The 27,992-nt window shown below is 46.3% G+C and overlaps 1 protein-coding gene across 1 annotated transcript; it reads right to left on the minus strand.

Annotated features, from left to right (window-relative positions):
* Positions 1-938: 938 nt before the first annotated feature.
* On the minus strand, positions 939-27,977 carry POU2AF1 (POU class 2 homeobox associating factor 1). The gene is made up of 5 exons (XM_050757737.1): positions 27,687-27,977; positions 7,423-7,553; positions 6,371-6,413; positions 6,021-6,286; positions 939-3,167 (listed from the first exon to the last, which is right to left on the minus strand). The coding sequence occupies exons 1-5, from the start codon at positions 27,700-27,702 to the stop codon at positions 2,853-2,855; spliced, it is 771 nt and encodes a 256-aa protein (XP_050613694.1). The 5' UTR covers positions 27,703-27,977; the 3' UTR covers positions 939-2,852.
* Between the last annotated feature and the right edge of the window lie 15 nt (positions 27,978-27,992).

A 27,992-nucleotide genomic window follows, 5' to 3' on the forward strand; every position in this document is an offset into this window, starting at 1 on the left:
TTCTGGAATTTTCATTCCGTGGTGATGTCTGGCCCTATGAGATGGCTTCCTTAGGTCACGGTTCCCGCCTGATGTCACATGCTCCTGGATCCTGTTTGATGGATTTTCAGAGCCTGCTGTGGAAATGCCCACGGTAGAACTTATCCCTGAACACTCAGCGTCATGAGAAGTTACTCATGATGGCATGAATAACAGGAAGAGCCATCAAGTTAAAAGATTTCCTTCCTCTCCTCAGCTCCCCACTCTCCTGGACAACAAGCCCATTAGCCACGCGCATGTTCTGCTTGGGAGAAGTGGACTGCAGGCACAGTGGGGGCTGGTTTTATCTTCTTCTGCAACAGATCAATTTGCAAAGTCAACAAGACTAGTGTTAAGTTCCTTCCTCTAATCACACTGTCTAACATGCGACTGAAAGCTTAGGGGGATTAACTTGATAAGAAATGAAACACTTTGGCACAGAAAAGTCTCTACAAATCTTTATGAAAATGTTTCCATCTTAGCAGAGTAACTCGCGAAGAAACCCAGATGTACTACTACCAAGACATTTGACCTCAAGATAAGAGAAAAAATAGACCATTTATCTTAGCAAATAGGTAAAGTACTTTAATTCTTTGCTGGTTTTTGCCAACTTTAACTCCTTTATGGAGGTTGCTTCTGCACCCTCTCAAATAGTACACTGAAAAACCTTGCATAATAGTGTCTTTTCTTATGAAAAACCAGGGCTTTTAATCAAACAGGACTGAAACTGCCGCCCACCTACTTACCATCACTACCAAAAAAGATGTAAATGTATCGTCTCAAATGCTGTCTTGAGCTTTTAAATCTAAAAAATATCTGAATAAAAACAATTCAAGATCTGTGTAGTGGGATTTTAGGCAGACACAGAGAAATCTGGGTCAAAACTAATCCTAAGTAGAAAAAAAAAATCCAAAACAGGCAACTTTCTCCAGAGTTTTTATTTAAAGTGGGCAAAGAAAGTGTGTCAAAGAAACTGTCATTTCCCAGAAAAGTCCATGACTTCTACATGGATTCTACCAGCTGAAGTGTCTGCTTAATAGTGACGACGATGCTATTAGCAGATGAATGTGCCAGTTCCCAAGGTACACGTTCACTATCAGGAGCTAAGCATCCCTGCTAACAACTCAGTCTCCTACAAACCTGATGTTTCTTCAGCAAAACAAATTAAAATTAAACCTAACGGTACTTCTGGCTGAGGCTCTAGAAGTCCGCAGGAGGGAGGGTGTTTGGGTAGAGGGGACCTTGGCTCCACAGAATGGTGGGTTATGGATGCTTTTAAGACACTAAAGAAACCCACATGGTAAAAGGCCGAGTGCGGTGGCTCATGCCTGTAATCCCAGCACTTTGAGAGACCAAGGCGGGCAGATCACAAGGTCAGGAGTTCGAGACCAGCCTGGCCAACATGGTGAAACTCCGTCTCTACTAAAAATACAAAAATTAGCCAGGCATGGTGGCATGCACCTGTAATCCCAGCTATTCAGGAGGCTGAGGCAGGAGAATCACTTGAACCTGGGAGACGGAGGTTGCAGTGAGCCAAGATCATGCCATTGCACTCCAGCCTGGACAATAGAGTGAGACTCCATCTCAAGAAAAAAACAAAAAAAAAAAGAAAGAAAGAAAGAAAAGAAACGAAACCCACATGGTAGCACTAAGCCTAGGCAAGGACCCATCACCTTTAGGCTTCATGGGGTCTTGGCCTCCACAGCACCAGCAGAGGGCCTAGAGGTGAGACAGAAATGGTCAAACACGTCCTTCGCCCTGTTTACAACAGCCCAACTTCCCTTGCACATATCCTCAAGGAGAGCAGTGGTTTTCACCACTTCAAGCAATGCTTTCCTTCAGTTTATTGTTCTTCTTAATAACCAAGTAATCTGGAGCCAAGTCATTCCTCAGCCTTCCTCCTCCCTGCATCAAACTCAAGCTTCCTCCCACACCCCTCTCTCCAACTAAGACGCACAGCCTGTTCCCATCCCTCCTCTGTCCCTCTCTTCGTCACTGGCCTGTCCCCACCCACCCTAATGTTCTTTTTTCCCTCCCACCCACTCCCCACCCCTTACTACCCTGAGCCCCAGGCCTTGCGATTTTGCTGCCCAAACTGTAAATCTGGCTGATGCTGAGAAGAGCAAACAAAGGAGCAACTGTGGGAACTGACAGCTCAAGGACTCTGGCATCAGGGTAGGCCCTTGGCTGCCTTTCTCAGGAGGTGCTGTCAGGGCTGATCTTCCTGCTGGCCACCGCATACATCTTAAAATGACAGAGGGTGTGAGTGGCCCTAAGAAGTTTCAGCAGACACTGGAGAAAGGGAGCCTTTTCCAAGAAATGAAATGTAACAGAAATGAAAGCCCATGGACCACAGACTTGGCAACATTTGACATAAAACGTTATTGCTAAAATCCCTATAATTACCTCCCAAAATGGGACAGAATCGAAAAAAGAAGTAAGGAAGAAAGAAGAAGCGAGAGAGGAGGGGGAGGGAGGAAGGGAGGGAGGGAAGGAAAGGGAGAAGGAAGGAGGGAAGGGAGGGACGGAAGGAGGAAAAGGAAGGAAGGGGTTGGGAAGGAAAGAGGGAGGGAGGGGAAGAAGGGAAGGAGAGGGGGAGAGGAAGGAAGTGAGGGAGGGAGGGGAAGGAGGAAGGGAAGGAGAGAGGGAGGAAGTGAGGGATGGAGGGAGGGGAAGGAAGAAGGGAAGGAAGGTTTACAAGTCTACAATTCTAGCTGTGTGTAGAAAGTGTAGTTATCAAATAACTACTCCAAACAAGCTTGAATTCGGGGCTCAATTCCAGGCTCATTTTCAAATCCCAGTTTCAGGGAACAGGACTCAGGTGGGAGCCACCCCTAAAAGCCTTCCACAGAGAGAGTGTGGTTGAGCGCGTAGGCGTCGCTATCCTCTTCCTCCAAAAGCAGCTTGTCGATGGTCAGTGAGCTGGTGGCTCTCCTGGGATCTTCCATGTCCTGAAGGACTGGCTCTGGGATAGAGATGGGGAGCTGGACAAACTGGGGCCCAGGTAGGGCTGGGGCCGGGGGCTGGTACTGCAGGGTGGAGGTGGGTAGCGTGGAAAGGGGCTGAGGCCACGGGAAATAGGTGAGGGGTGCCTGGTGCTCTGGGCCCTCCAGCGGAGGCCCCACTGCGGGCGTGGCGGAGCTTCTTGTCTGTGACAGGGAAACACGGGACAGAGGGTTAGCAGCCCTGGGAGACCCACCCACCCATCCTTGCCCTTAGAGGGGTCTCCATCTCCCCCTTCAACTCTGCCCTTTCCTGGTTTCTCACTTCATGGGACTCCACCTCCTCCTGCTCAAAGTCTCCCCCAAGGGAGAAGCCAGGCAGACCCCCAAGGAAGAAGCCAGGCAGACTTCAACCGCAGCCCCAACCCTGACCCTTCCTAGCTATATGTCTTTGCTCAGGCCACTTCTTGCTTGGAAGGCTCATTTTTCTCATCTACGAAATAGAATACAAATAATAATGAACTCATTGGGTTAAGCCAATTAGAGAGGATTTTCCAGGTTTCGTTGAATACAAAATTCATTTCTATTTCAGAGATCTTAAAATGTGAAAAATAAATGCACCTTAAAATCTGTGAAAATACATGTTAAACCATAGCCTGGCAGCTGTATCTGGAAGGTGGCCACTACCCTGCCCAGACACAAAGACAGTCCAGGCTCCACACAACAGCTTTGGAGGTCCCCATGAGCCAACACAGTTCTGTCGCCTCTAGTAATGGCCAGCATGGGGAAGCCTGGCCATCCCCAGCTGGGGGAAGCACTCACTGCTTTGTCAGCAAACTTGGCCTTGCTTCCTGCTGCTGCCTGGTGCCTTCCACATCCTCCTCCTCCTCTGTCTCTGAGCTGATCTCCATCGTTGTCCCACTTACGGGCACCCACCATGACCCTCCAAGGGTTAGAGTCCTTCTCCTGCCTGCTCTACGAGTCATACCTCTCACCTGCACGGGCGACTTCCCTCACAAACCTCAGGTCAGGCCTGCAACAGAGGCGGGGCCTGGATTCTTAACTTCCCTTTCACACTTGAGGAAAGCAGATAGAAGAGGATGCTCTTTGCATGGATTCATGAGAGAGATGCCAAAATCTCTCCCTACCATCCCCGTCTCTCCTGTCACATATTGCTCCTATTGTCACTGTGTCTTGACAGCAAACTGTTAAAATCATTTAGGGCAAGGCTTTTCTTAACCTCCTGCAGATCTTGTTACAATACAGCTTCTGGCACAAGAAGTCTGGGATTTTGCATATCTAATCAGATCTCAGGGGACTCCAATGTGGCCAGTCCAGGGACCAGAGTTTGATTAGCAAGACTTTAGGGTGTTTTTGCATAGAATGATAGAGCTGGAAATGGTCTCAGAGGCCTTCCAGCCTTCCAAAATCTGGGCTGAGGTGTAAGCCAGTGGTCCCTATCCCAGTGTCCTGAAACCAGACAGAATCTGGGAAAGCCTCATTATTCCCAGCTTTCACAAATCCAGATGGAAATTCTACATTTCCCAGTCATACACCTGTACAAATCTATTGCAACTATAGGTTTATTTGCTGGGGAATAGAATTACATCCACTCAGTACCACAGCAGGTCTTATCTCTGCTGATCAGGAGTGTGGACTTATAGCTCTAGACAGCTTTGATGAGTTAATTCACAAAATGGCAAAACAAATAAATTAATTCTTAATAAATACCGTTTGTTTGATATACAGAACTTTTCAAAGCAAAAGGTGGGGATGATGAAAGGGGATAAACAATGAAAGGAATCCTTGGTAATGAAATGGCTGGAAACCATGAGTCCTCCACCCACCACCCTCTCCCCAGGCTCCCTGACATGGAAATGAGGTGCCTGGGAGAGGGAGTTGGATTAACTCCTTCTTATCTATCATCATCCAGGCTCCAAAATTGGTTTGCTGGGTAGCAGGTGGACCTGGGATGGAAGGGCTCCTGCAGGCCTTTCATAGAAGGTGCTTGGAGGCAGGGGCAGGTGCATCAGGATGACACTGGACCCTGGAGGGAAATGGAGGAGACAAGGTGGACCAAAGCAAGCTCCACCATCGAAGGTGGGCTTTGGGACTGCTGAAGGCCAAGCTCTACTTCTCACGGTTTCCCTGGACTGGAGCTGAATACAGCTGTAACCACAGGTCTTTTTGCCCTTGAACACTTGCAAAATTCCCATTCCTTTAGTCAAATAGGCACCATTAATATAAATCTATTTCCTCTCCTTCCTTCACTCCCGGGGGAAGAGGCTCTTCCTTTCCCATCAGGCCCTTAGTTAATGTTAGCAGATTTTGATATGATGATAATAACTAATATATATTAGTGATTTCTGTATGCCAGACACTGCTAAGCCCTCCACATGCATTATTTCATTTGATCCTGACAATGACCCTTTTCTTGGTATTCCCATTTTACCGATGAAGACACTGAGGTTCAGAGAGTTTTAAGTCACTAAACCCAGAGTCACATAGCTAGTAAGTGAAGGGGCAGGAATTTGAACACAGGCAATCTGACAATAGAGACAGAACTTTAAAAAATTACCCCACAAGTGGGTCTGACGCCATCAAAAATATCACCTGTTGTTCAGCCTAGAAATCTTCTGTTAAGTCCCATTATTAAGTGAACGATCACTCCCTAAGTTATCTGAATAGAAAGGAAAGCCTGGTTCCAACACAAGACCCCATGTAGATCTCACATGGTACCCCATTCACTAAAAACTTCAACTCAACACCAAGACTCACTGCTTGCAGGGAAGCTGGGGAGATTTAGAACAGGGAATCAGAGAAGACCTCCCCAGTCCTGAGGAGCAGAAAGGATGACAAGAGAGGCTGTGAGACATCTTTGTGAAAGATATTTCAGCAAATGAGAATCAGAGCAGGCCTCCGTGGAGGACAAGGCAAGCTTTGATGACCTGATTATCCTGAGAATCAATAGCAAGGAAGATCAGGGTAGGGAAGTCAGCTCTGGTTCTAAAAGGGTGCACTCAGCATGGGCGGGTGCAGCTCTGCCTTTGTGTGACATACCGTGACATTGGTGATGAGTGGCGGAGAGGCGTAGGTCAACACTGAGGAGGGCCCCACCACCGTGTAGCTGGGGCACACGGGCTGCACATACATGTCAGCGGAGTAGGGACAGCTGACGGCTTCATGGGGCACATACTCGGTGTAAGGTGTCCATGGGGCCAGGGGCTGGAGGGTGGCCGGAGTGGGCTGGGAGAGCCAGCCGGCACACAGAGCACCCTCCTCCGTCACTGCAGACACAGAGCCTTCCACGTCCAGGCAGGAAGGACCTGTGGGAAGAAGGAAATTTCAGAACTGCAGATGCCACCCAGATGAGAGGCCTGGGGGCCACCAGGGCTACGGGGCACTCTTACCCACTGTGGTGTAGGTCGCCAGGGGCTGATGGGGCAGCACCACCTAGAGGGGAGAGGAGACCAGGGTCAGTGTTTAGCCATTGCCAACTGGCCCTGTGCAGGGAACTTGTCCAGAGGGCCTCGGGGCAGGAGAGTAGAAGATAGGAAACTCTCTGGTTAGAACAAAACACCCCACCCGGTATCCCAACCATCACCACCTACACTTGAGGGATTTGTGTTTCCATTTAGCAGGAAGTCTGTGTGCTCAGGGAGCTGGTGTCTTCCTCTTCTCAGGGTGAGCCCCCAACTCACACCAGGGTATATGAGTCATTCGCTCACTCAGGCCTTGACAGTAGCTGTGTTCAGTGGGCCAACTGAGCCAGTCCCGATCCCTCATCCCGGTTGCTCCACCCTGGCTCTATGCCTGGCAGCCTCCACCATGTGACCTGCACTCCTTCCTGCCTGATCCCCTTGGTCACCTCCCAACCTGTCTGCCTGCACACACACAAACACACACTCTCTCACACACACACAAACACACACACTCTCACATGTACACACTCTTACACTCTCTCTCACACACACTCACACACACTCTCACACAAACTCTCACACACACTGTCACACACGTTCACACATACACTCTCTCACACATACTCTCCTACACTCTCACACACTCCCTCATACACACATACACTCTCACACACGCTGACACACACACACACACACATTCTCTCTCACACTCACACACACTACTCTGTCACACTCATACACACACTCTCACACACGCTCACACATACGCTCTCTCACACATACTCTCCTACACACTCTCTCACACACTCCCTCATACACACATACACTCTCACACACGCTGACACACACGCACACACACATTCTCTCTCACACTCACACACACTACTCTGTCACACTCATACACACTGTCACACATACGCACTCACACACTCTCACACACACCCACACACTCCCTCACACACACATACACTCTCACACTATCTCTAACACACACATTCTGTCTCACACACACACCCCGTCAGACACACACACACTCTCACCGCCGTAGGTGCAGGCGCTGCCCCGCTGCTGGCATGGCCTCGCTTCCTCCTCAGCAGTTCCTTCACTGGCTCCTTCACGCGGACGCCCTGGTATGGCCGGGCCGGGGCGGGGGCTTGCTCCGGAGCTGTGGCTGTGAAAAGCAATGTCCCTGGAGCCCATGGTCCTTCTCAGACGAGCCCGCACCCCAAAGTGCTCATCTCCTCATGGATCTGTCTGCTCCCCTAAGTCGTGCTTGAACACAGAGAACCACGTGACACTTCCTAGAATGCTTCTCCAGCATTGTCACTCCTCCTACTCCCAAACCTTCTGTAGGCCCCCTGCACCCGGACAACGAAGGCCCATCTTCTTATTCTAGAATTGGGCAGCCTTCAGAATGAGATCCGAACCCATTTTTCTCACCACTTTGCACACTCTCTACTACACAAACCCTGACTCCAACCAGGTCTGTCTGTGTTCTCTACATGTTCCTGCATGTCTCACCTCCTTATCTGTGGTTGAGGTTTTCCACGGTCAGAATTCCCTCTCACTTCTTCCAACCTCTTGACTCTTGCTGACCCAACCCAAGTGCAGCCCTCCTGCTTGACCCCTGCAGCCTGAGGAATTTCCACATTCTACAGCCTCTCAAACATTTCCAGATCTGATTAGTATTCATCAGGTGGCAGCAGGGGACAGCGGGAAGGGCAGGGACTCTGAGCCAGATGGCACAGGCCTCAAATCCTGCCCCTGCCATCACCTCGCTGTGTGTTCCTGGGCAAGTTCTAAACGTCTCTGTGCCTCTTAATCTTCAGTTTCTTTGTCAAAGGAATATTGAGAGAAGTCACCTGATGTGGCATATTGGTAGAACAGTATATGCCTCAAATAAACACAGCATAGACATTCAAAAAATTCAGTTATGTAACAGTTATTCTTTGTGATGGAAGTGTCTTATACCCACAACTAGATTATAAACGTCTCAAGGGAGTTCTTGTACCTTATTTCTCCATATCTTCCCAGTGGCATGCCCATCCGTTTTAAGCTCAGTTGATACTTATTGATTAATCGATTGGGTGATTCTTTAAGACATGCTGCCATTTGTCTTCCCTTCATCTCTCCTACACCTTTAGGATAAAGGCAAGTGGCTCCCAGGTTCTTGGTGACTTCCACGGCATGGGACAGTTACCCAAGGGAGATCCATGTGCCCTGGGGCCAGAGAGTGTCCACCTGCTGCTGAGGGAAGGTTTCCTTCCCCTCTTGCTGTCAAAGCCAGGAGACCAAAGCATTGACCCAAGTAAGAGCCAGTGCATAGGGCCCTTCCTGGCCTGGGAGAGCAATTGAAAAGCAGCCGTGGCTGGGAAGCAACAAGCTGTCCACCTAGACAGCCTGTGGCCTAGGGTCCCTGGGCTCTCAGAGACCAGGCCTGGGTAAGCCAAGAAATACTAGCCCTTAGGACTTCCACAGGGAGCCCATTATTATCCACCGATAAGGGCCCCAGGGACCTGGGCTCTGAATCAAAGTCCCGGAAGCCTAGGTATCTGTTAAACCCGGATCTCCAGCGCTGCCCTGGTTGAACTTTGCTCAGTAAATACCCAGCTGATAAGGTCCCATGCCTGACTCGGCACCAGACCTCCCTCCAGGCGCCAGCCACAAGCGAGGCCTGGCCTTGAAGCCCAGAAGGCAGAGAGAAGTTTGAGCAACAGGAAGTGGGAAGAGGCAACAGGAAGTGGGAAGTGAGCCCCAGAGGCAGATGAAGGGAGTCAGGAATCCCAGTATCTCAGGTGGACTTCAGACCCATCCTCCAAGGTCCCTCAGCTGGCCAGGTAGCAAATCAACCGGGAAATGATGCAATGTGCAGGTACAGGTCCTGCTCCAGGAGAGTCTGATTCTAGGGGGCTGATATGGGCCTAGGAATCTGTATGCATAAAAATCTTTCTTGGGAGGCTGAGGTGGGTGGATCACAAGGTCGGGAGATTAAGACCATCCTGACCAACATGGTGAAAGCCTGTCTCTACTGAAATACAAAAAATTAGCTGGATGTGGTGGCACATGCCTGTAATCCCAGTTACTTGGGAGGCTGACACAGGGGAATCTCTTGAACCTGGGAGGTGAGGTTGCAGTGAGCCGAGATCGCACCATTGCACTCCAGCCTGGCAACAGAGTGAGACTCTGTCTCAAAAAAAAAAAAAATCTCTCAGGTAATTCTGAAAATATACTGGGATTACAACCGTTGATAATTCAGTCCTAATTTAACATAAGCATCTCCCGATAACATCCCAATAGCAGTTTCATTATCCTTATTTTAACTTCCCCAGTCTGAACAAGAGATCTCTACTGGTGTTCATTCATTCTTTCAAATATTTCTAGCGCCTAGGAGTACAGCGCTGAGCAGGACCCATGCAGCACCCACCCACGCGGATCTTGCAGTCTAATGGGGAAGACAAGCAACAAAAGTTACCAGCAGATGAATGTGTCACAACTTGTGAAATTCAGGGTGCCATGGGAGTGTCTAGCCGGGGAACCAGCCTGGTTCTGTGCCCCGGGGCCACCAGTGCACCTCCACCTTTGCTCTGAACACCAATGACAGTAGACTTGAGAGCCACACCTACGTGTATTCAAATCTGGGCTGTCACTTACTGGTGGAAAGTTCTTAGATTTATTTAATGTCTCTAGGCTTCAATTTCCTCATTTGTAAAACAGGAATAATAATTTTTCTCTCACACAGTGGTTGTGAGGATTAACCGAAATAATACATGGGGAGCTCCAAAGGCCATGTCTGGCATAGGGTAGATGCTCGATACATGTGGTTTTAATTCTCTTCCCTCCAGCCTTTTCCACCTTCCTTTTGGGGAGATATTATGTCAGACAGGTCTTCCTCCTGAGGTTAACTTATGGTAACTCGCGTCATATTTCCCTCCACTACCTTCTAATGAAACTCACAATTCTTAATCCATTTACAGTTGTCTCATCTATAAAGTGAAGATCATAATGGTATGTATGTTGTAGGGTAATTTAAGAATTGCATGTGAAGTGTTTGGAATAGAGTTTGGCACAGAGCATTTAACACATGTGCACTCCTGTTATCATGAGTATTAGTAGTAATATTCCTTTCCCACATCTGAGGAGAGATACCAGGTGCCCCCCAGGGCTGAAGGGACTTCTCATTCCTTCAGCTATTTCTAAATGACATGGTTTTACTCCCCCCACATTCCTTCTGGGTGAGTCACTCTTGCACAAGTTCCATTTGCCACTTTCCCTACTGCTGGGTGGTGCCCAGGGATGACCACAGGCCCCAGGTACGATCTGACTTGTCAGCAAACAGGGCACCTGCCCTCCCACACTCTGCTCACTCTTTCTCAGGCTCACCCCATGGCCACATCAGCATTTTTGGTTTTAAACTTTGTGAGTACATAGTCAGTGTATGTATTTATGGGGTACACGAGATATTTGGATACGGGCATGCAATGCATACTCATCACATCCAGGTAGATAAAGCACCCGTCCCCTCAAGCATTTGTCACTTCTTTGTGACATCCAATTACACTTTCAGTTATTTTTAAGTGTACCATAAATTATTGTTGACTATAGTCACCCTGTTGTGCTATCAAATACTAGATCATATTCATTCTATCTAACTATATTTTTGTACCCATTAATCATCCCCACTCCCACTCCCCCTGCTGCCCTTCCCAGCTTCTGGTAGCCATCATTCTACTCTCTATCTCCATGAGTTCAACTGTGTGAATTTTTAGTTCCCGCATACAAGTGAGAGTATGAGAATTGTGTCTTTCTGTTCCTGGCTTATTCCCTTCACATAACGTCCTCCAGTTCTGTCCATGCTGTTGCATACATCAGTTCTGTTCAGTCATACCCTGCAATTCACACTTGTCTTCAGTTGGGTTCCCAGCTATTCCTTAGGCATAAAGTACAGTCTGAGGCATTGTGTACTCAAAAGAAATTTGGGAAATGGGGTTACTTGGGGGTCTGAGCACTGTGGTCACCATCTTAATTCAGCTGAGGGACAAGAAGGGCTCAATCTCATATGCACATAGCTCAGACCATCTCAGAGACAGGTGTATGGCTCAGCCCCCTCTCGTTTGCATGTACACTTCTGAGGAAGGGCTCAAAGACCTGCTGGTCCCAGTCCCTCCCAGAAAGTGGACACACCACACACTTGGCTGGAAGGGGACCAGCTGGGTACTTCCAGGATCTTGTCAAGAGAGGGCTTCCTGCCTCCTACTGTTTCTAAATCAATTAACAAAGAGCGCTTGGCAGAGGTGCTGTGGACAGAGAGTATCACCCTGTAATGTCTGGACTTCCTTGGAACGCAGTGTCAACAGGTGTGCCCTGGCACAACAGACCATATATGGAGCAATCTCTAAGTCCCCACCTCTTCCTATTGCCGTTGCAGGACTCCCACAGCTCCCAAGGGTCTCCTGACTGCCCGACATGTGTCCACAGTCAGCTGCCAAGGAAACCTGTAACTGACTCCAACTGAGCAGGTAAGAGGGAGGGTGCTTCTCAGAGTGACTTTGTAAAGTGCTCATGAAACATCAGAATCTGAAGCCTCAAGACGATTCCAAAGGAGCCCAACAGCCAAGTGTTTTTGCAAGTTGAAACTTGTAGTTGGTACCTTTCACACCAACCTATGTGCAGCAACAATAAACATTTTTAATTCCACAGTAAACACCGAGCTCCCTACTGCCACCAGCATGAGAACGGAGCCCACAAATACAAATTTGGGAGAGGAAAAAAGTGTGTCTAAAATCACGATTGCCTCACCTTGGGGCACCCGGATCCCTGAATTAACTTTAAAACAACTAAATTATAATACGTAAAAGAAATATTTTTAACTTTTTAAATAAATTTCTTAAAATAATAATAATACATCCAAAGAAAATAAACCAGGAGATTGAAATAATAAGATAGAAACCCAATTTCCCAAAGTCGAGTTCTCCAGAGATTTTAATAACCCCCCAATTAACTTGTAGCTCCAGGTAGTATAACCTCAAAGCCCGAAGCTTTCTCACCATTAATCCTGTGGTCTGAGGGCCTTTTAAGTCTCCTGTGGGTATCCAAGAGTCCATCACGGAGGAAAATCTTTCCACCTTAGCATGAGCCTCTCGGCCCTGATTGGAAATCTCCTTTTTCGGGCTGAGAAGTTCACCATGTTGCCTTTCTATACCACTGGAAGTCAAGCCAATGGAGTTTGAGGGGGGGAAACATCATTTACAGAAAAACCATCAATTTGGCCCCTATAAGGGCTTCCCTTTTCCAAAATGAGCAATGAAACAAAATCTGTAGGTATAAAAAGTCAGCAGAGACGATTTCAGTTCCCCCTGCCACACACCCAGACATGCTCTACATCACAAAAATAAGAGTCCTGCAGCTGCTGTTCTGCTGGAGAGTGCAGAGCATGAAAACTCAAGCAAACTGGTCACCTCAGCCAGCAACCTGGCTGCACGTGGACATTTGCGCCTGCTTTGCACCAAGCTAGGAACATATGGAGTGTCCTGATTTAAATAAATATGGTTCTCCAGTTCCTTGATGAAAGTATAATAAAATATCACCCAGGAAATATGCAAAATTGTCAGCACTTGTTTATTTAATGACACCTTGCAGACCACATTCACACCATAGTGCAGGAGCTACTCATCTAAGGAGGTAAGTCCCTCCTGATGGCTCTGAGCTAAGCAAACACCTAGGGCCTGGTCAATGGTAACTTCTCTTCTGGGGTAACTTTAAGACAGCCCATGTCAGAAGCCAGTCGTTCCCTAAAACAGCCTCCAAGGCACCCTTGAGAGAAGGCCCTTCTCCCAGCCATTGTCCTCTTGTGACATCCCATGAGCTGCCAGGGCCAGGCACTGGAGTGGACAACAGTTAAGACAGTTGCTCTAATGGTGAGGTGGGCTGCAGGATAAGCATGCATTTCCGTCCCACCACCTCACCTACTGAGAGTACCCTCCATTCACAACTGACTGGTTGAAACTTGAATCGGCAAGGCAGCACCACAGTGAGGGATGGAGCAGAGGAGAGGAATGTATCTTTCCTTATTAGATCAAGGCTTGAATCTGGAACTGCCCATCTGATCTAGGATAGGAATAACATGGGAATAATCTGTAGTTAGGCAACTGGAGGAGGCAGCTGAATATCCAGTTGTTTGTTCCTTGATTTAAGCATTATCTAATTTGGGCTTTTCAAGACCAAAGAGAGCCTTATGAAAAAAATAACTTTTCCTGAGACCATCATGTAAGGACCACTTTCTTGGAGGATGGACTCTTCAGACCCCAGCATTAGTTTTGTATTTGGGGTCAGACCCAACTGCCCGAGTTCCAAGGCTCATGGTTGCCTGGGGTGCAGCCTACATGAGTGAGAGTAGCCCTAACAATGGATTCATGGGAGACATCACGGACAGTCAAGAGGAGCTTTCTGGATAATTCTCACCTTTACTAACCAGCGGCCCTCATGATACAAGGGATTCCTTTATGAAGGACATTGGAGAAAGGGAGTGGTTGTTAGTATCAAGCCTGAAAAAGAAGTCACTTGGTCAATTTTTTTAGGAACTTACCTAAAAAACAGGTAAACCTTGTAGCCACACAAGGCCATTTTGAAAGATAAAAACTCCTAGCCCAGAAGGACATGTGACACACTGTTAATAGTGACACACTATTGATCACTCTAATAACCACCGGAAATATCTTATGCTATTGAATCTTCAGTGTTTGTTTGTTTTTCTTTTTTAAAAAAAAAAGAAAAAAAAAAGACCCACTGAGAAGAAATATAATTTTCTCTTTATTTGTAGCAAAACTAATTGAACAATAGGAATTCAAGACTATTGCCAATAAACTTGCCCTGGCTTCTAACTGAAAATCAAGTCACAATAGTTGCTGGCACCTGTCACTTTCATATAAAGAATTCTTTACATTTCATAGAAGAATTAGCTGGATGCTGTGGCAGGAGCCTGTAATCTCAGCTACTCGGGAGGCTGAGGCAGAAGAATCACTTGAACCCAGGAGGCAGAGGTTGCAGTGAGCCGAGATCGCACCATTGCAGCCTGGGCGACAGAAGCGAAACTCTGTCTCAAAAAAAAAAAAAAAAGAGTTGTTTACATTTTCATGTAAAGAATTTCGTTTGTGTTTGTGGTCCAAGGACTTCTAGAGAACATTAACTCCAGTTGGCTAAAGGATTATTCACATCTTTAACTGAAACACTAATGTGGATGCTTTTCTTACGGTAACGGTCTGAGTCAGTTTTCAAATTTTTTCTTTCCATTCATGGACAATGGCTGATATTTTTCCAAACAGGAAGAAAGAAGTTGGGTTTTGGTCAAAGGTTGAACTTGACACACTACAGAAAGGCTTTCCCGCTCATTTACACTACATTGTGGTTTACCTTTTGTTGTTGTTGTTTTTTAATGTAGGCCAACAAAGAAATCCCATATGCATGTAAACGCAGGCTTTCCATTCACTAACATTTGAGCTGAGAGGACCCTGCAGCCAGGAAATACAAACACGTCACTCATATATCCTGCAATCTGGATGATACCCAGGACAGAGGAGAAAAAGACAGCAGGGGGGAAATGGTGGCTTTAGAGGTGACTGGAAGACATGAGAGAAAGGGGAACCACGACTGAAGTACAATTTGATGTTGCCTGCAAGGCTGCTGGACAGCCAAGGAATAAGTTGTAATGTCTTGCTTGGTAGGCTGGGATGCCTTTATCAGATCACAAAGATGGTGGCTGACCTCACATTCTCTGGTCTGGGTGGAGAAGATAAAGGAACAGACAGTGGCATGTGCCCTCCCTGTGTCCCCCATTCTAAAAGACTATCCCTTCCCATCAGCCCCAAAGAGCTCACTCATTAACCATAGGAAGGTCCCCTGGGAAAGGCTGACCCAGGGGCCACGGTCATTGAGAATTTCCCCAGACCTAGGCAAGCCACCAGGACCTAGAAAGAGCAGCCCTGACAATGGGACCCAGGGGACACTCTTAAGGTATGTTGGGGGTGACAGCAGAGGGTTGTTCAGTCTTTGAGCCACAGAGCCCCAGACCAAAGTGGTCTAGGGTCGGAGTGATTCCTACTTAACGGACGTCATAGCCAGCAGGGAATGGACCCCCAGGGCAGTCACACAGAGATCCCTCTAGGTTGTGTTAGGTTGAAGTCAAGAGCCCACTGACCCACAGGAGACCACCCATCTCCACCAAGCTCAGACCTGAGCATTTACACCCTGAGGCCTCAGGATTACCTGGATTGTCCCTAAACTTCTGGGTGTCCCACCCCACAACCGCAGGTGGGGGCAGCCAAAGGCCTCAAGTGCAAGAGGTTTCCACGTGGCAGCAGCCCTCTAACCCTTCCCTCACAGGCACTACTCCCAGGGATCCTTTCCCCGGCACTCTCCGTACCTTCCACACCACATCTCCCTTTCTCTGAGCCTCCTGCAGATCAGGTCAAGCGCAAAAGGCTGTTTGTACCCATTCTCTGTTCCCAGGGACTCAGGTCTGTTGAATGAATGGGTGGCAAAGGTCCATGTGTTTCCTGGTCACATTCTTAACTCTCCGGAACTCTGAAATCACCACACTCCTATTTGCATGATGTTCCATAGAGATTTTGATGCTAATGATTGCAGATGGGGCCTCACTACAACGTATTCCTCTTCCCCTCCCTTTCTTTACCGAGAAGGAAAGAGATGCTCAGAGATGTTCAGTGACTTGCCCGAGGACTACACTTATAAGTAACAGTGTCCTCAACCAAGCCCAGGACCTGTGATTCCAAGTGCAGTCCACTTCCGCCTCACTGCCTGCCTCGTCCCTGCCCGGGCAAGTCCCGTTTATTTCTCTGAGTGACACTGCAGGTCAATCATCAAATGATTCCTGGCCCCGTCCTAACCCTCCTTGCTCCAGTTAAAGTCTGGACTTGGACTACCCTGATCCAGTCTCCCTCAATTGCCAATTTCCCCAAGAAATGCTGTTGCCCAGCCAAGAGAGGAAAGATCAGTCCACGAGAACCTTGTCAGCAGCCTTCTCACATGAGGAGTGACGAGAACTGAGAGACCCAAACAATTCCCCGCAAGGTTTTATTTTTGGTATTTTTCGACTGAAATGACAGCGGACAGGTCCACCTGAGAAAGCAGCTGCATCTGCCTGCCTTTTACAGAAACTGGGGTCACCAGAGCAGAAAGGGTTCCCATCGCAGATACACTGTGTCCCAGGGTAGGGGACAAGACCAAGAGACCCCTGGCAGAGCATTCACTGAGCAAGTACTTGCTGAGCAGAACAGATGAGGTTCTTGCCCTCTTGGAGCTTACAATCTAGCCTAGTGGGGTACACAGACTTTAATCAAATAATTGCACAAACAAATTTAGAATTACAAAGTGTGACAGAGTTGCATCTGCCTCAGAACTGAAGTGGTTCTGTCTTGTTTGGATAGTTTCCACCTACACCTGGTTTAGTAAGGCTTGAACAAGCAGCAAATTGGGGCCCCAAGTCTGTAGAGACTGTATAGAGGAGAGTGCAAGAGATATGACTGTTCTGTCTCCAATGCAGAGGGGCTGGTCTGGGGCCAGAGGCTCAGGCCACACCATGAGCAGACCCTTGTCCCAGACACTCTAAGTGACAGGTCCTGAGTGAATCCTAAGGGTGTGTCACTAGCTGGTCCTATCCTATCTTGGCTGATTGGCCCATCAAGAGAAGAGGAGTCCAGGGAACTCAGATTCTAAAATGGAAATCAGCAGGTTTCAGAGCTTCCATGCCGAGTCTCGAGCGTGACTTGCTAAGATTCAACTTTGCAGAGGCTTTTTGTGCCAGGCTAGAGCTACCCTTGATGAAGTCATAACCTGCCTCCATCTAATTGAGGGCACTCTTCAACCGGGAGGAGAAGAAGGACGCAGTGCAACACTAAAATCCTTGTCATTGAGAAGCAGTGTGCTATAGTTTGGGACTAGACCTAGTTTAGAAAGTCTGCTATGAAGACTATTCTTTCAGGGATCATTTCTATAGTTTGTTTAGAAAGTCTGCTATGTTGTTTATCACCTGTGTGACTCTTGGCAAATCACTTAACCAGTGTGTGCCTCGGTTTCCCCATCTGCAAAATGAAAGTAATAATATCCGTCTCAAAGGGTTATCATGAGAACTGTAGGAGATTAACACAATGAAACACCTGGTGCATAATGTGCTCCCAACAAACAGCCTTTTCTCCCCAACAATCCATGGCCCATCTGTCATCGGAGAAGTAGCCTTGGCACAGTGACCTAACTTGCCCCCATTCAGCTACATCCTGATACTGAATGTCTCTGTCTTCAGCATACCCAGGGCCTTCTGCTGCCTGCAAGGCATGTCTCTACCTGCCTTCACTATGCTCCTGGAATTCATCTCTCAGGTACCTGGATTCCCCAGGCAGCAAGATACCCCCACTTAGGAGACAGGGAGGCCAATGATGCTGCAGAGGGGCTGGTCAAAGACCTCGCTTTCATACAGCAATCCTAGACAGGAGATGCCAAACCCTGGAAATGGCCTTGTATAAAAAATACCATGAGCTGAGCAGAAGACTTCTTTCTCCAGCAGTCACCAGAAGATTAGGTTTGCAGCAGATTTAAGTTTTTAAAGGATGACTAGAAATGAAAACCTTGGATATTTGTGAATGGCAGTGAGTAGGCTGCAGACAGAATATGATGGCATTCCCTTGTCCTGACCTCAGATGCAGCCCCATAAGGAACCTATACGTATCGCCTAAAGGCCAGGGACACAGCCATGGCTGAGGCTGTGTTGTAGATACTCCTTCAAGGGGGCTAGAAACCTAGGAGCACATATCGCATATGGAATAGAAATGTGGCAATGGGCAAGGGAGGGCTCTTCAGTGCCCATAGATGGGAGTTTAATCACCTTGTAGAGCAAAGCAGATTCCTGGATTACATATTTGGCATTGCCTCAGCTCTGCTGAGAGTAGGGCATCAGAAGGAGAGAGAAAGGGCCTAAACAGAGCTCCAGACCTACCGTCCCAGATCAGAAGGTGAATGAGGAGAGTCTACCTACCCCAGTGGCCACCCCAATTCTATAACAAGGCAGCACCCCAGTGAGGGATGGAGCAAAGGAAAGGGCTGGCTCTTTCCTTATTAGATCAAGGCTTGAATCTAGAATTGCCCACCAAGCTAGGATGGGAATAACCTGTGGTTAGGCAGCTGGAGGAGGCAGATGGCTATCCGATTTTTTGTTCCTTGATTCAAACAATATCTAATTTTGGCTTTTCCAGACCAAAGAGAGCTTTATTGAAAAAAATTAACTTTTCCTGAGACCATCACGTAAGGACCAATTCCTTGGAGGATGGACTCTTCAGACCCCAGCATTAGTTTTGTATTTGGAGTCAGACCCAACTGCCCAAGCTCCAAGGCTCATGGTGGCTTGGGGTGCAGCCTATGTGAGTGAGAGTAGCCCTAACAATGGATTCATGAGAGACAACACGGCTGGTCAAGAGGAGCTTTCTGGATAATGTTCAGCTTTACTAGCCAATGGCTCTCATAATGCAAGGGATTCCTTTATGATGGACATAGGAGAAGGGGAGTGGTTGTTAGTCTCAAGCCTGAGAAAGAAGTCACTTGGTCAGTTTTTTAGGAATTTACCCCCTCCTTATTCACAAGAGACCCACAAAGACTGAACACATAGTTTTCACAGCTTCAAAGTTTGATGAAGACCAATGCAACATGTTTCACAGCCACTCACTGCCACTCTCTGTAACCAGCTAGCAGGGATCTTGCTAAAAAGAGGGGTAGATTGGCCAGGTCAGGGGGATCCAGCTGTGATCTGAAGAACCCTGGAATATAGTTGTGGTGCGTGCAGGTGCCAACAGAGTGAGAATGGCAGGGAAATGTGAGGGAACATGAGCAATCAGAGCTCCAGATATTCCCCCAAAACTGCACCATTTTTATACTTATACTGAAGTTCTACACTAGATTTGAATAAGGGATTTTGTAACAAAAATGTTATAGATATCAGCCTAGATATCTTTGGATTTTCTTCCCAGTGCTAATATTTTATGTCCTAAGATACATCTGCACACCCCAGGATCTAAGCCAGAAGTCTGATTACCATCTATTCTTCAGGATCCAAACCCATTCTATATGTTCCATGACATCTTCCCTGATTCCATCGTCCCCACATTCTGCTGAAGATCATTTATTTCATTGGTTGGTTTCTCTAGCTGGAAATAATTCCATTATTGGATGGATGCCTAGAGGGATGCATACCTGCATGGGATGATGAAGAGATGGTTGATTTTCCTTCTATTCCTTTCCTTTCTGAATTGGTGTGCCTTTCATCTAACATTAAGACTTGCTCCTATTGTCAACTCTCTTGCCTCTCTTCTTTCCTTTCCTTTCTGTCACCTCAGCATTTCCTAGTCCTGGAAAGTTTTAACAATGTCCTGTATGCTTGCTCTCTTCCAGTGAAACGTATGGCTCTTTTTAGTGGATTAAAAAGTAATTTAATTTAAGACTGGTCAAATCCTTTTTTGTCCCAGCACCTGGTCTGAGAATGATTCTGGTTTATAAGTTTTTGGTGACCAGCTCTTCCCAGAAAGTGGTACTAATGAAACTGTTACTAAGAAAAGGAGGCCACACATTGTTGTTTCAGTTTTCGGTATCTATTTCTTGCATATTTCAAGTGTCATTCTGCTCACAACTGGATTACAAACACTCAGTCCAATCTTGTGAATTAAAAAAAACAAACACAAGTTTGCCAGTCAGTACAAGCCTTGCCGCCACCCTACCTTACAAGGTCGGTAGGAAAATTGTGACCCAAGTTCCAAGTTTGATCACAGAATGGTCAGATTAATCATCAGAAGTAACCCTGATCACTAACCCACTACAAGTTGTAAGACTGGAGATATGTGGCCTGCCATTTCACAAGAAATGCAGAACTCAGAAGACATACAAATTGTAATCTAAAATTAGCCGGCATAACCTTTGTCTTCAGAGGTAGATTGTGACAGAATGGGAAAATAATAACAGCAACTAATATTTATTGAGTGTTTACTTAATGCCAAGCACAGCAGAAAACCCCTACCATAATCCCGTAAAGTAAGAGTCACACCCCTGGTGCATCATTATAAAGAAATGGTGGCAGAAGGAGGAAAGCGTCACACAACCAGAAAGGCATAAACCTAGGACTCAACCTCAGATCCACCTGCCCCAGAAGCTAAACTGTAACTACTAAAGGCAAAGAAAGAACAGAAGTGTCACTCTCTAACTCAAAGTTAAACCCTACTCTCGACGTCTTACTCTCCATACCCCACCTAAACATACACACACACACACAGACACGCAGATATGAAGGAGCAGTCTGACTTTTCCAAAGTCTAGAAAGTTCAGAGTGAAGGAAGTGCCAAGGAGGCAGAAGCCTTGGCTCCCAGCAAAGGCTGCCTGCCACATCCGGCTCTCTACTAAAACTGCCCAGAAAACAGTAGGGCTGGGTTATTTGGGGGCAAACTCTAGGTCCTTCTCTGAACCTTTTATTGTAGCTAAAATGTCTTCAAAGAGTCCCCCAGAGGAGGCACAGCAGCAAGCAGAGCCTTATTTTCTTCAACAAGTAAGCTGAAGTAAATGTTAAACAATCAAAATGAGTTCTCATGGTATGAACTACCGTCTGCAGGCCTCATTTTGCCATTGGTCCCTTATCTGACATGGAAGGCCTGTGCTTTTACCAGGAGTACCTCCTAAGCACTGTGAGAGAGACAGGCACTGTGGCAGGCAGACAGGACAGCTTAGCAGGCCAACACTTGAGGTCTGTTCAGATGAATTTTGCTTTGTGGGAGAGTTATTAACTTATTCTTCATGATTCAGTTTCCTCATCTATAACATGGATCTTACAATAGAATCTGCTTCATGGAGTTTTCATGAGGATTAAATGAGATAATGCACTCAACGCATAGTGAAGACTGGCAGTTGTTACACTCAACATCCGCCTTCCCTTCCTTTCTAACAACCCCTGCATTATGGAGGGTGGCAAGGTGCCCAGTTAAACAATTATGCTGTTCTCCCTTGTGGGTAGAAATGGCATCAGATGTCAGCAGAAGTTGCGTGTTGGGCAGGGAGAAGGGGCAGCGATTGGGAGGCATGATCTTTTGCTGTTCCCTTTTCTTCTTCTTTCTTGTCCGAAGATGTGATGATCACAGATGTGATGGCTGGAGTTACAATGGCAACTGTGAAAAAAACCTTGAGGACAAGAGCCACATGCCAGGGACAGCAGATTAGAAAGACAGAAGGAGTGTGGGATGATGTTGGCACCGTGAGACTCCATACGATCCTGAACACCGTACTGTGGACTTCTTTTATGTGAGAGAAAGGACACCACTGTCTTACTTAAATCTATGTTATTTCAGGTCTCTTCACCAGCAATCAAATGTAATCCAGACTGATCTAACAGAACATTTTGTATACTGCATAGCACCAAATAAGTTCTCCATCCCCCAAAGATGTTTGTTTATCACTGATAAACGTATTGAGCATTCTTCTGCTCTTAGTAATGCCCAAAGGTTTATTAGAAGCCATCCATTTCAACCTCCAGGTCAGCAGTTCTCAGCCTTCCCCCCTGGGAGGCATTTGCAGCTCCCCTCCGATGCCCAGGACAATTTAATCAGAAGCTCTAGGTTGAGATCCAGGCATCTGTGTTTCTTAAATCTCCTCAGAGAATTCCAGTGTGTGGCCAAGGTGGAAAAACGCTACCTAAGCAGACATAAGAATCCCATCTATCAAATTAAGGACTTCTGATTTAAAATGTGTATTTATTTTTTATATAAACACTCAGGAAAACTCAGCAATTAGAGCTGGAAAAGAACCTCAATCAAGTTCAATCTCTAGGAAAATTAGCCAGGAAAAGGCAAGTCCATTCCAACACTAGAAGATCTGAGACCCCAAGTGGTTAGGTGGCTTGCTTAAGGTCTCCCACCTAATTATCTTTAGAATGGAAAGTAGAACCCTGGCTCCTGCCTTCAAGGACAGTGCTTTGTCCCCAGCATCACACAAGCAGGACAAGAGTGTTTCAGAGAAGGCCTCCCCATCCCAGGTAGGCTCACTTTTGTCAAGCAGTTCTACAAAAACGAGAAAACTAGAGTGTTACTAAGCATTTCGTAAAGGTGAGAATTATGTTAATGTTCATAATCAGTTAGCCAACTTTGGTTTGGTTGGCTCAGAATAAGAAATTGGTGAACATCTTCATTAAGAGGGAAAATAAACTACTTTAGAAAGATGTCAAAGGGGGAAAAAACACTTACTTTGTAATGGGAAAGTTAAAAGCAAACATTTACAAGACTTCTTTATGAATTAAATGTCCACACATTTAATGAACAAGTGTAGGCAAACTTGAATTTTTTTTTTTTTTTTTTTTTTTTTTTTGGTTCCTCATGAAAGAACGGAATCTCAAGTGTGAATTGGAAGAGAGCTTTCAAAACTTCTGAGTCAGTAACTTTGAGGACAAATCTGGCATTTTCTTTAGTAAATAAATGTAAGGGGCAGTAAGTAAAATATCCATCAAGAGCATCATCTGCTCTTTTACCAATTAAATCTGCATGTTTTGTTGGCGTTTGTCCTTTATTTCACCTCCAGAAGGTGCATGTGAATTCGTGTCTCTCTTTTGGATTCTACTTGCCCTTAACAGCAAGAACTGATTAATTGGCCAGGTGTGGTGGTTCACGCCTGTAATCCCAGCACTTTGGGAGGCCAAGACAGGTGGATCATTCGAGGTCAGGAGTTCGAGACCAGCCTGGCCAACATGGTGAAACCCCATCTCCAATAAAAATGCAAAATTAGCCAGGCATTGTGGCCTGTGCCTGTAATCTCAGCTACACAGGAGGCTGAGGCAGGAGAATCGCTTGAATTCGGAGGCAGAGGTTGCAGTGAGCTGATATTGCACCACTGCACTCCAGCCTGGGCGACAGAGCAAGACTCCATCTCAAAAAAAGAACTGCTGAATCAATGGAATCAACTTGGTAAGAAGTAAAGGTGCTCACTAGGCTTATTAAATAAGTAAAGGTTGTAACATATAATAGAAATATTAGAGGTTGTCCAGAAACCTAAATTCCTTCCCATTATATCTTGTGCTTAAATTTATGTGGGAGACAGGCTTCCAAAAATTGTATGTATAATACACATTTTACTTATCTTTAACTGCCTCCCAAAAAATGCTGGCTCTTTAGTGGAACCCTAGAGTAAATCTGGATAGCAGAGTTCTATGTTGATGAGAATTTTAAGGCCTTAATTTTTCTGTTTCCTAAATCTCTGCTCTGTTCAAGTTGTCTGAAAGCAAAGGCATATCCATGACATAATAATTGGATACGATTTATTTCCTGTTTCAAGGTCAAGTCTACAGGACACCAAGACAATGAGCCAGTCCAAAGAAAATCAGTCAAGCCTGCCTTGGATTAGCATGTAGATTATTCCCTAATACAAACAACAACAATAAAAAGCAACTGTTGAATTTGTTCACTTTCTAACAAATGGAGTTCAGTTTATTATACACAGTCCTATCACTTTTAAGGAAGAAATTCAATTAAATCAATTTGGGGCATTGTCCAAATTATTTAATGAATTGGCTGCAAGTTTTATTTCCATTGGTGTTGGCATTGTACAACTCCAGGATACTGAGTATCTTAAGGAAATGAATGCCTGAAGAACCAAGCAAATCATCTGAGACCAGAGGTTGGCAATGTTTTTCTATAATAAGCCAGAGAGTAAATATTTTAGGCTTTGTATGCTGCACAGTCTCTATCACAACTATACAACTCTGCCGTGTAGCAAAAGCAGCCCTAGACAATATTCAAATGATAAACATAGCTGTGTTCCAGTAAAACTTTATTTACAAATGGGGTGATAGGCCTGATTTGGCACAGAGGCCATAGTTTGCAGACCCCTATTTTAGATCCTTGGAAAACTTTGCAATATCCTATCACCCAAGAATATTTAGACTGTGGCTTTTTTATTTTTATTTTTATTTTTTATTATTTTTTTTTTTTTTGGAGACGGAGTCTCACTCCGTCTCCCAGGCTGGAGTGCAGTGGCGCCATCTCGGCTCACTGCAAGCTCCGCCTCCCGGGTTCAAGTCATTCTCCTGCCTCAGCCTCCCGAGTAGCTGGAACTACAGGCGCCCATAGACTGTGGCTTTTTAACTATTCTAATCAAAGTGTGGAAAAGGTTATACGAATTTAACATAACACTGATCACTCAAGATGGGCCCACAGGAGGTTTCCAGGACGGAAGGTACTAACTCACCACTATCACTACTTAGCAGGAAACTTGCTATCATTTTACCTACATTCTCTACTTTAATTCTCACAAAAACCTTGGGAGGCAGAATTAGAATTCCCGCTTCCCAGATGAGGAAATGAATGGAAATTTCCTTCTCACAAAAAAGAACTAAGTTGCACAGTCAACTTTCAAACCCAGACCGGTCTCCCTCCAAGGTTCCTGCTATTTCCACTACTAGCTGGGGAGGGATAGTAATGCTTCACATCTACACCTGACCAGCAGGTCCAAGTCCAGAACCCAGGGAGAGAATCTACAGATGGAGTGACTTCTTCATCCAGTTGGCCCATCAAGCAAATCTCACACCCATTGGTTGGGGCTTGAAGATTTCTACTTCTCTGTGCCAGCAGTTCTGGGCTTTGTCACGTTATGCTCTAGTCTTAACCAAAAGCCAGGGTTCACATTTAGTCCACAAACTAGGGTCATGGGCTAGGTAGGGAGGAGGTAACATTCACAAAGTGAATGTTTTCTTAACCCTTTCCAGAACCCCATAGTACAGTCATTTCAGCTCATGCCTCGAGGGTGTTTTCTGAAAAAAGAAAGTGCCCTTTCAGCACTCTTGGTGTCTGATTTCAAACCCTGCCCTTCCACCGGGTGATTCTAAGTGGGCTGACATGCTGCCCTGTTTTTACTGATTTTCCCACAGGGTTTAGTCACCCAGGTGCCCTCTCTACCACATACTTGGGTTCGGGCTAAGGGGATGGGTCCAGAGCCCAGGGTCTCTCCTACTCTTCCTTTAAGGCTTAAAAGACAATTCAAGATAATTTTGATTCGTGTTCATCTGAACATGGGGAAACATTCACCCCAGTTATTCCATTGATGAGCTTACAATGTGGTCTCCCTTACAATGGAGTTTTGCTGTATCTGACTGGTCTCCAGAGTGTGAGCAGGAAGCATGCCCTCCAGCATCCCCTTTAAAACAATTGGGGGATAGGCACGGTGACTCACACCTGTTATCCCAGCACTCACCGAAGCGAGTGGATCACTTGAGTCCGGCCTGGACAACATACTAAAACACCATCTCTACTAAAAATACAAAAAAATTGCCTGGGTGTGGTGGTGGCGCCTGTAGTCCCAGTTACTAGGGAGGCTGAGGGGACAGAATCACTTGAACCCAGGAGGCAGAGGTTGCAGTGAGCTGAGATCGCACCACTGCACTCCAACCTGGGCAACAGAGCAAGACTCTGTCTCAAAAAAAAAAAAACAACAACAACACACACACACAAAGAAAAAGTCTGTTCATCTCTTAGAAGGAATTAGAAACGAAAAAATGTAGTACGGAACCAAGAGGGGAGAATATGGCAGACTGTGAATGCAGGGAAGCAACTCATATCTCAGAGGCTGAGAGGCTGATGCAGACAGAGCAATGAACATGACTTCAGGGGCACCTCACTTACTAAGGGTAGGTCCTCAGAGTGGGTATGATTTTTACCCCCACTTCACATACGAAAAATCTAAGGATTGAGAAAAAGGAAAGTGACTTGCTCATAGAAGGCAGGAGCTGAGGCAAAACTCCCTCCAGGGGCTCACACAAAAATCAAATGATGCAGCCCTAAGCGTAAAGACACACAGATGCTTAGGAGCCCCCAGTAAAGAAATGAATGCCCACCTGCTCTCATCCACAGAGCATTCACAACAGGGTCAGCTGCCATGGTCCCATGAAAGATAGGCTGCCGCTGCCCCATCGCCTGTTGGTAAGAGTTGCATGCCAACCATTCTTGAATATTCCTAGTTATCTGGGAAGGAGTCCATAACTCTCAAACCCAAATTAAAGTTCATTTCCCTTTATTTTTTAAAAAATGGATCTTACTGATACCAAACAATGGTGGGTCTTCACAATCTGAGAAATTTTGAAATCACTCTTCTGTGTTACTTGTTAATCAGCTTAATTCCAGAGAAATTTACATAAGATATAAAGCAAAAAGAGTAAATTGGTGATAAGGTGACAGTGTAACATTTTAATCAATGAAGTTATATTTTCAGAACTTTAATGGATCCAATTGAGTATCTTTCCATAAAATAAACATACTCCCTAATTTATCTTTTTCTGTAAATCTAGATTCTCTTATATTAAGTTTGCTTGAGGCACGGCGTACTTAAGTTAATTAAAAGCCATTTTAAGGAACTAAGAATCTTTAAGAGAAAGAGCAATTTTTTGTCATTCTTCTTGCTTGAGGAAGTATAGAACTAAGCCCCAATAAGGTTCAACTCTCAGAGCTGATGAGTTGACTTCGTTTACCTCATGAAAAGAATGTTGTAAATAATCTGTATTATTTCAGTTATTAGTAAGGTAAGTCACTGTTTGGTCCACATAAAGAAAAATAAAGTTCACAGTTGTTCCGTCCAACTTCAGGGATAAAAATCAAGGCCAAAGATAAACCCACTGCTCCCTTTGCAGTGGGATAGACAAGCCTTGTCACAGAGGGGGAAAAAGAATGACAAAAGGCAAGACAGTGGAGCGAGTGAGGACACGCTTCACCAAGCCAGGTCTCCACTCCTCCCAGGGTATCCACAGGAACAAGTCACGCCCTGGCAGAAAGCTAAGTCACTCAGCTAGAAACAGGCCCAGGGAATTCAACAGCAGGCTGAAGAGCCACTACTTATGGAAATAAAGCCCCTCCTGTAAAGAACTGCATGGCTTTTCCCTCCAAACACCAAACCCATCCCACATCTGGCTTTTGTTGTGTGAATCATAAATTGCCCTTTCTTCACCACAGTGATTCATGCACAGAAGCGGAGGTACCCTGAGCCGTCCCACCTTGGAACACTAGTTCGTTCCCCTCCAGCCTGGAAAATCAGCATCACCTCTGACAGGCTAGTTTCTCCACCAGGCTCCATCCCGCCCACCTCCCCCCTCCCCACTCCCGGGCTTGGAACCTAGACCCCCTCCCCTCTCCCCCGTAACCCCATCTCCTCCACCACCAACTCCCCAATTCCAGGCCAAGCGGTGATCGCCCGGCCCTGCTGGCGCTGGCTTGGGTCTGACAGCCACAGCCAAACCACTTACGTTTTTGCCAGAGCATGGCCTGTGACAGGATGTTGCCTTTTCTCTTTGAAGCCGACAGTTTGGCTTCTTTAATGTGAGACCGGGGTGTGTTTTCCTCCAGTGGAGCCACCGCTTGCGCTGAGGCTGTTTCCTGGGCTTTTTAAAGGCCTGGGTTCCCGCTGCGTGGGCCGCGTCATCACATCCTCCCACCTCAGGCACGGGTGCAACGTTTCTGCAGCCAGGCTGCCTGTCACCCCACTGTGCGCGCCCCAGAGGCCCCGGCCCAGAGTGCTCCACACCCGGAGCCAGCCAGCTGGGACAGAGCAA

Source organism: Macaca thibetana, chromosome 14 (assembly GCF_024542745.1).
Source record: "Macaca thibetana thibetana isolate TM-01 chromosome 14, ASM2454274v1, whole genome shotgun sequence".
In the NCBI taxonomy this organism is placed as follows: Eukaryota; Metazoa; Chordata; class Mammalia; order Primates; family Cercopithecidae; genus Macaca; species Macaca thibetana.

What these genes read in the sequence shown, in the direction of transcription:
- POU2AF1 (XM_050757737.1), bottom strand. An exon ending in CAGCGCCTGCACCTACGGCG is followed by an intron (nt 6,414 to 7,422) that starts GTGAGAGTGTGT and finishes TCTCCCCTCTAG; the next exon opens with GTGGTGCTGCCCCATCAGCC. An exon ending in GGCGACCTACACCACAGTGG is followed by an intron (nt 6,287 to 6,370) that starts GTAAGAGTGCCC and finishes TTCTTCCCACAG; the next exon opens with GTCCTTCCTGCCTGGACGTG.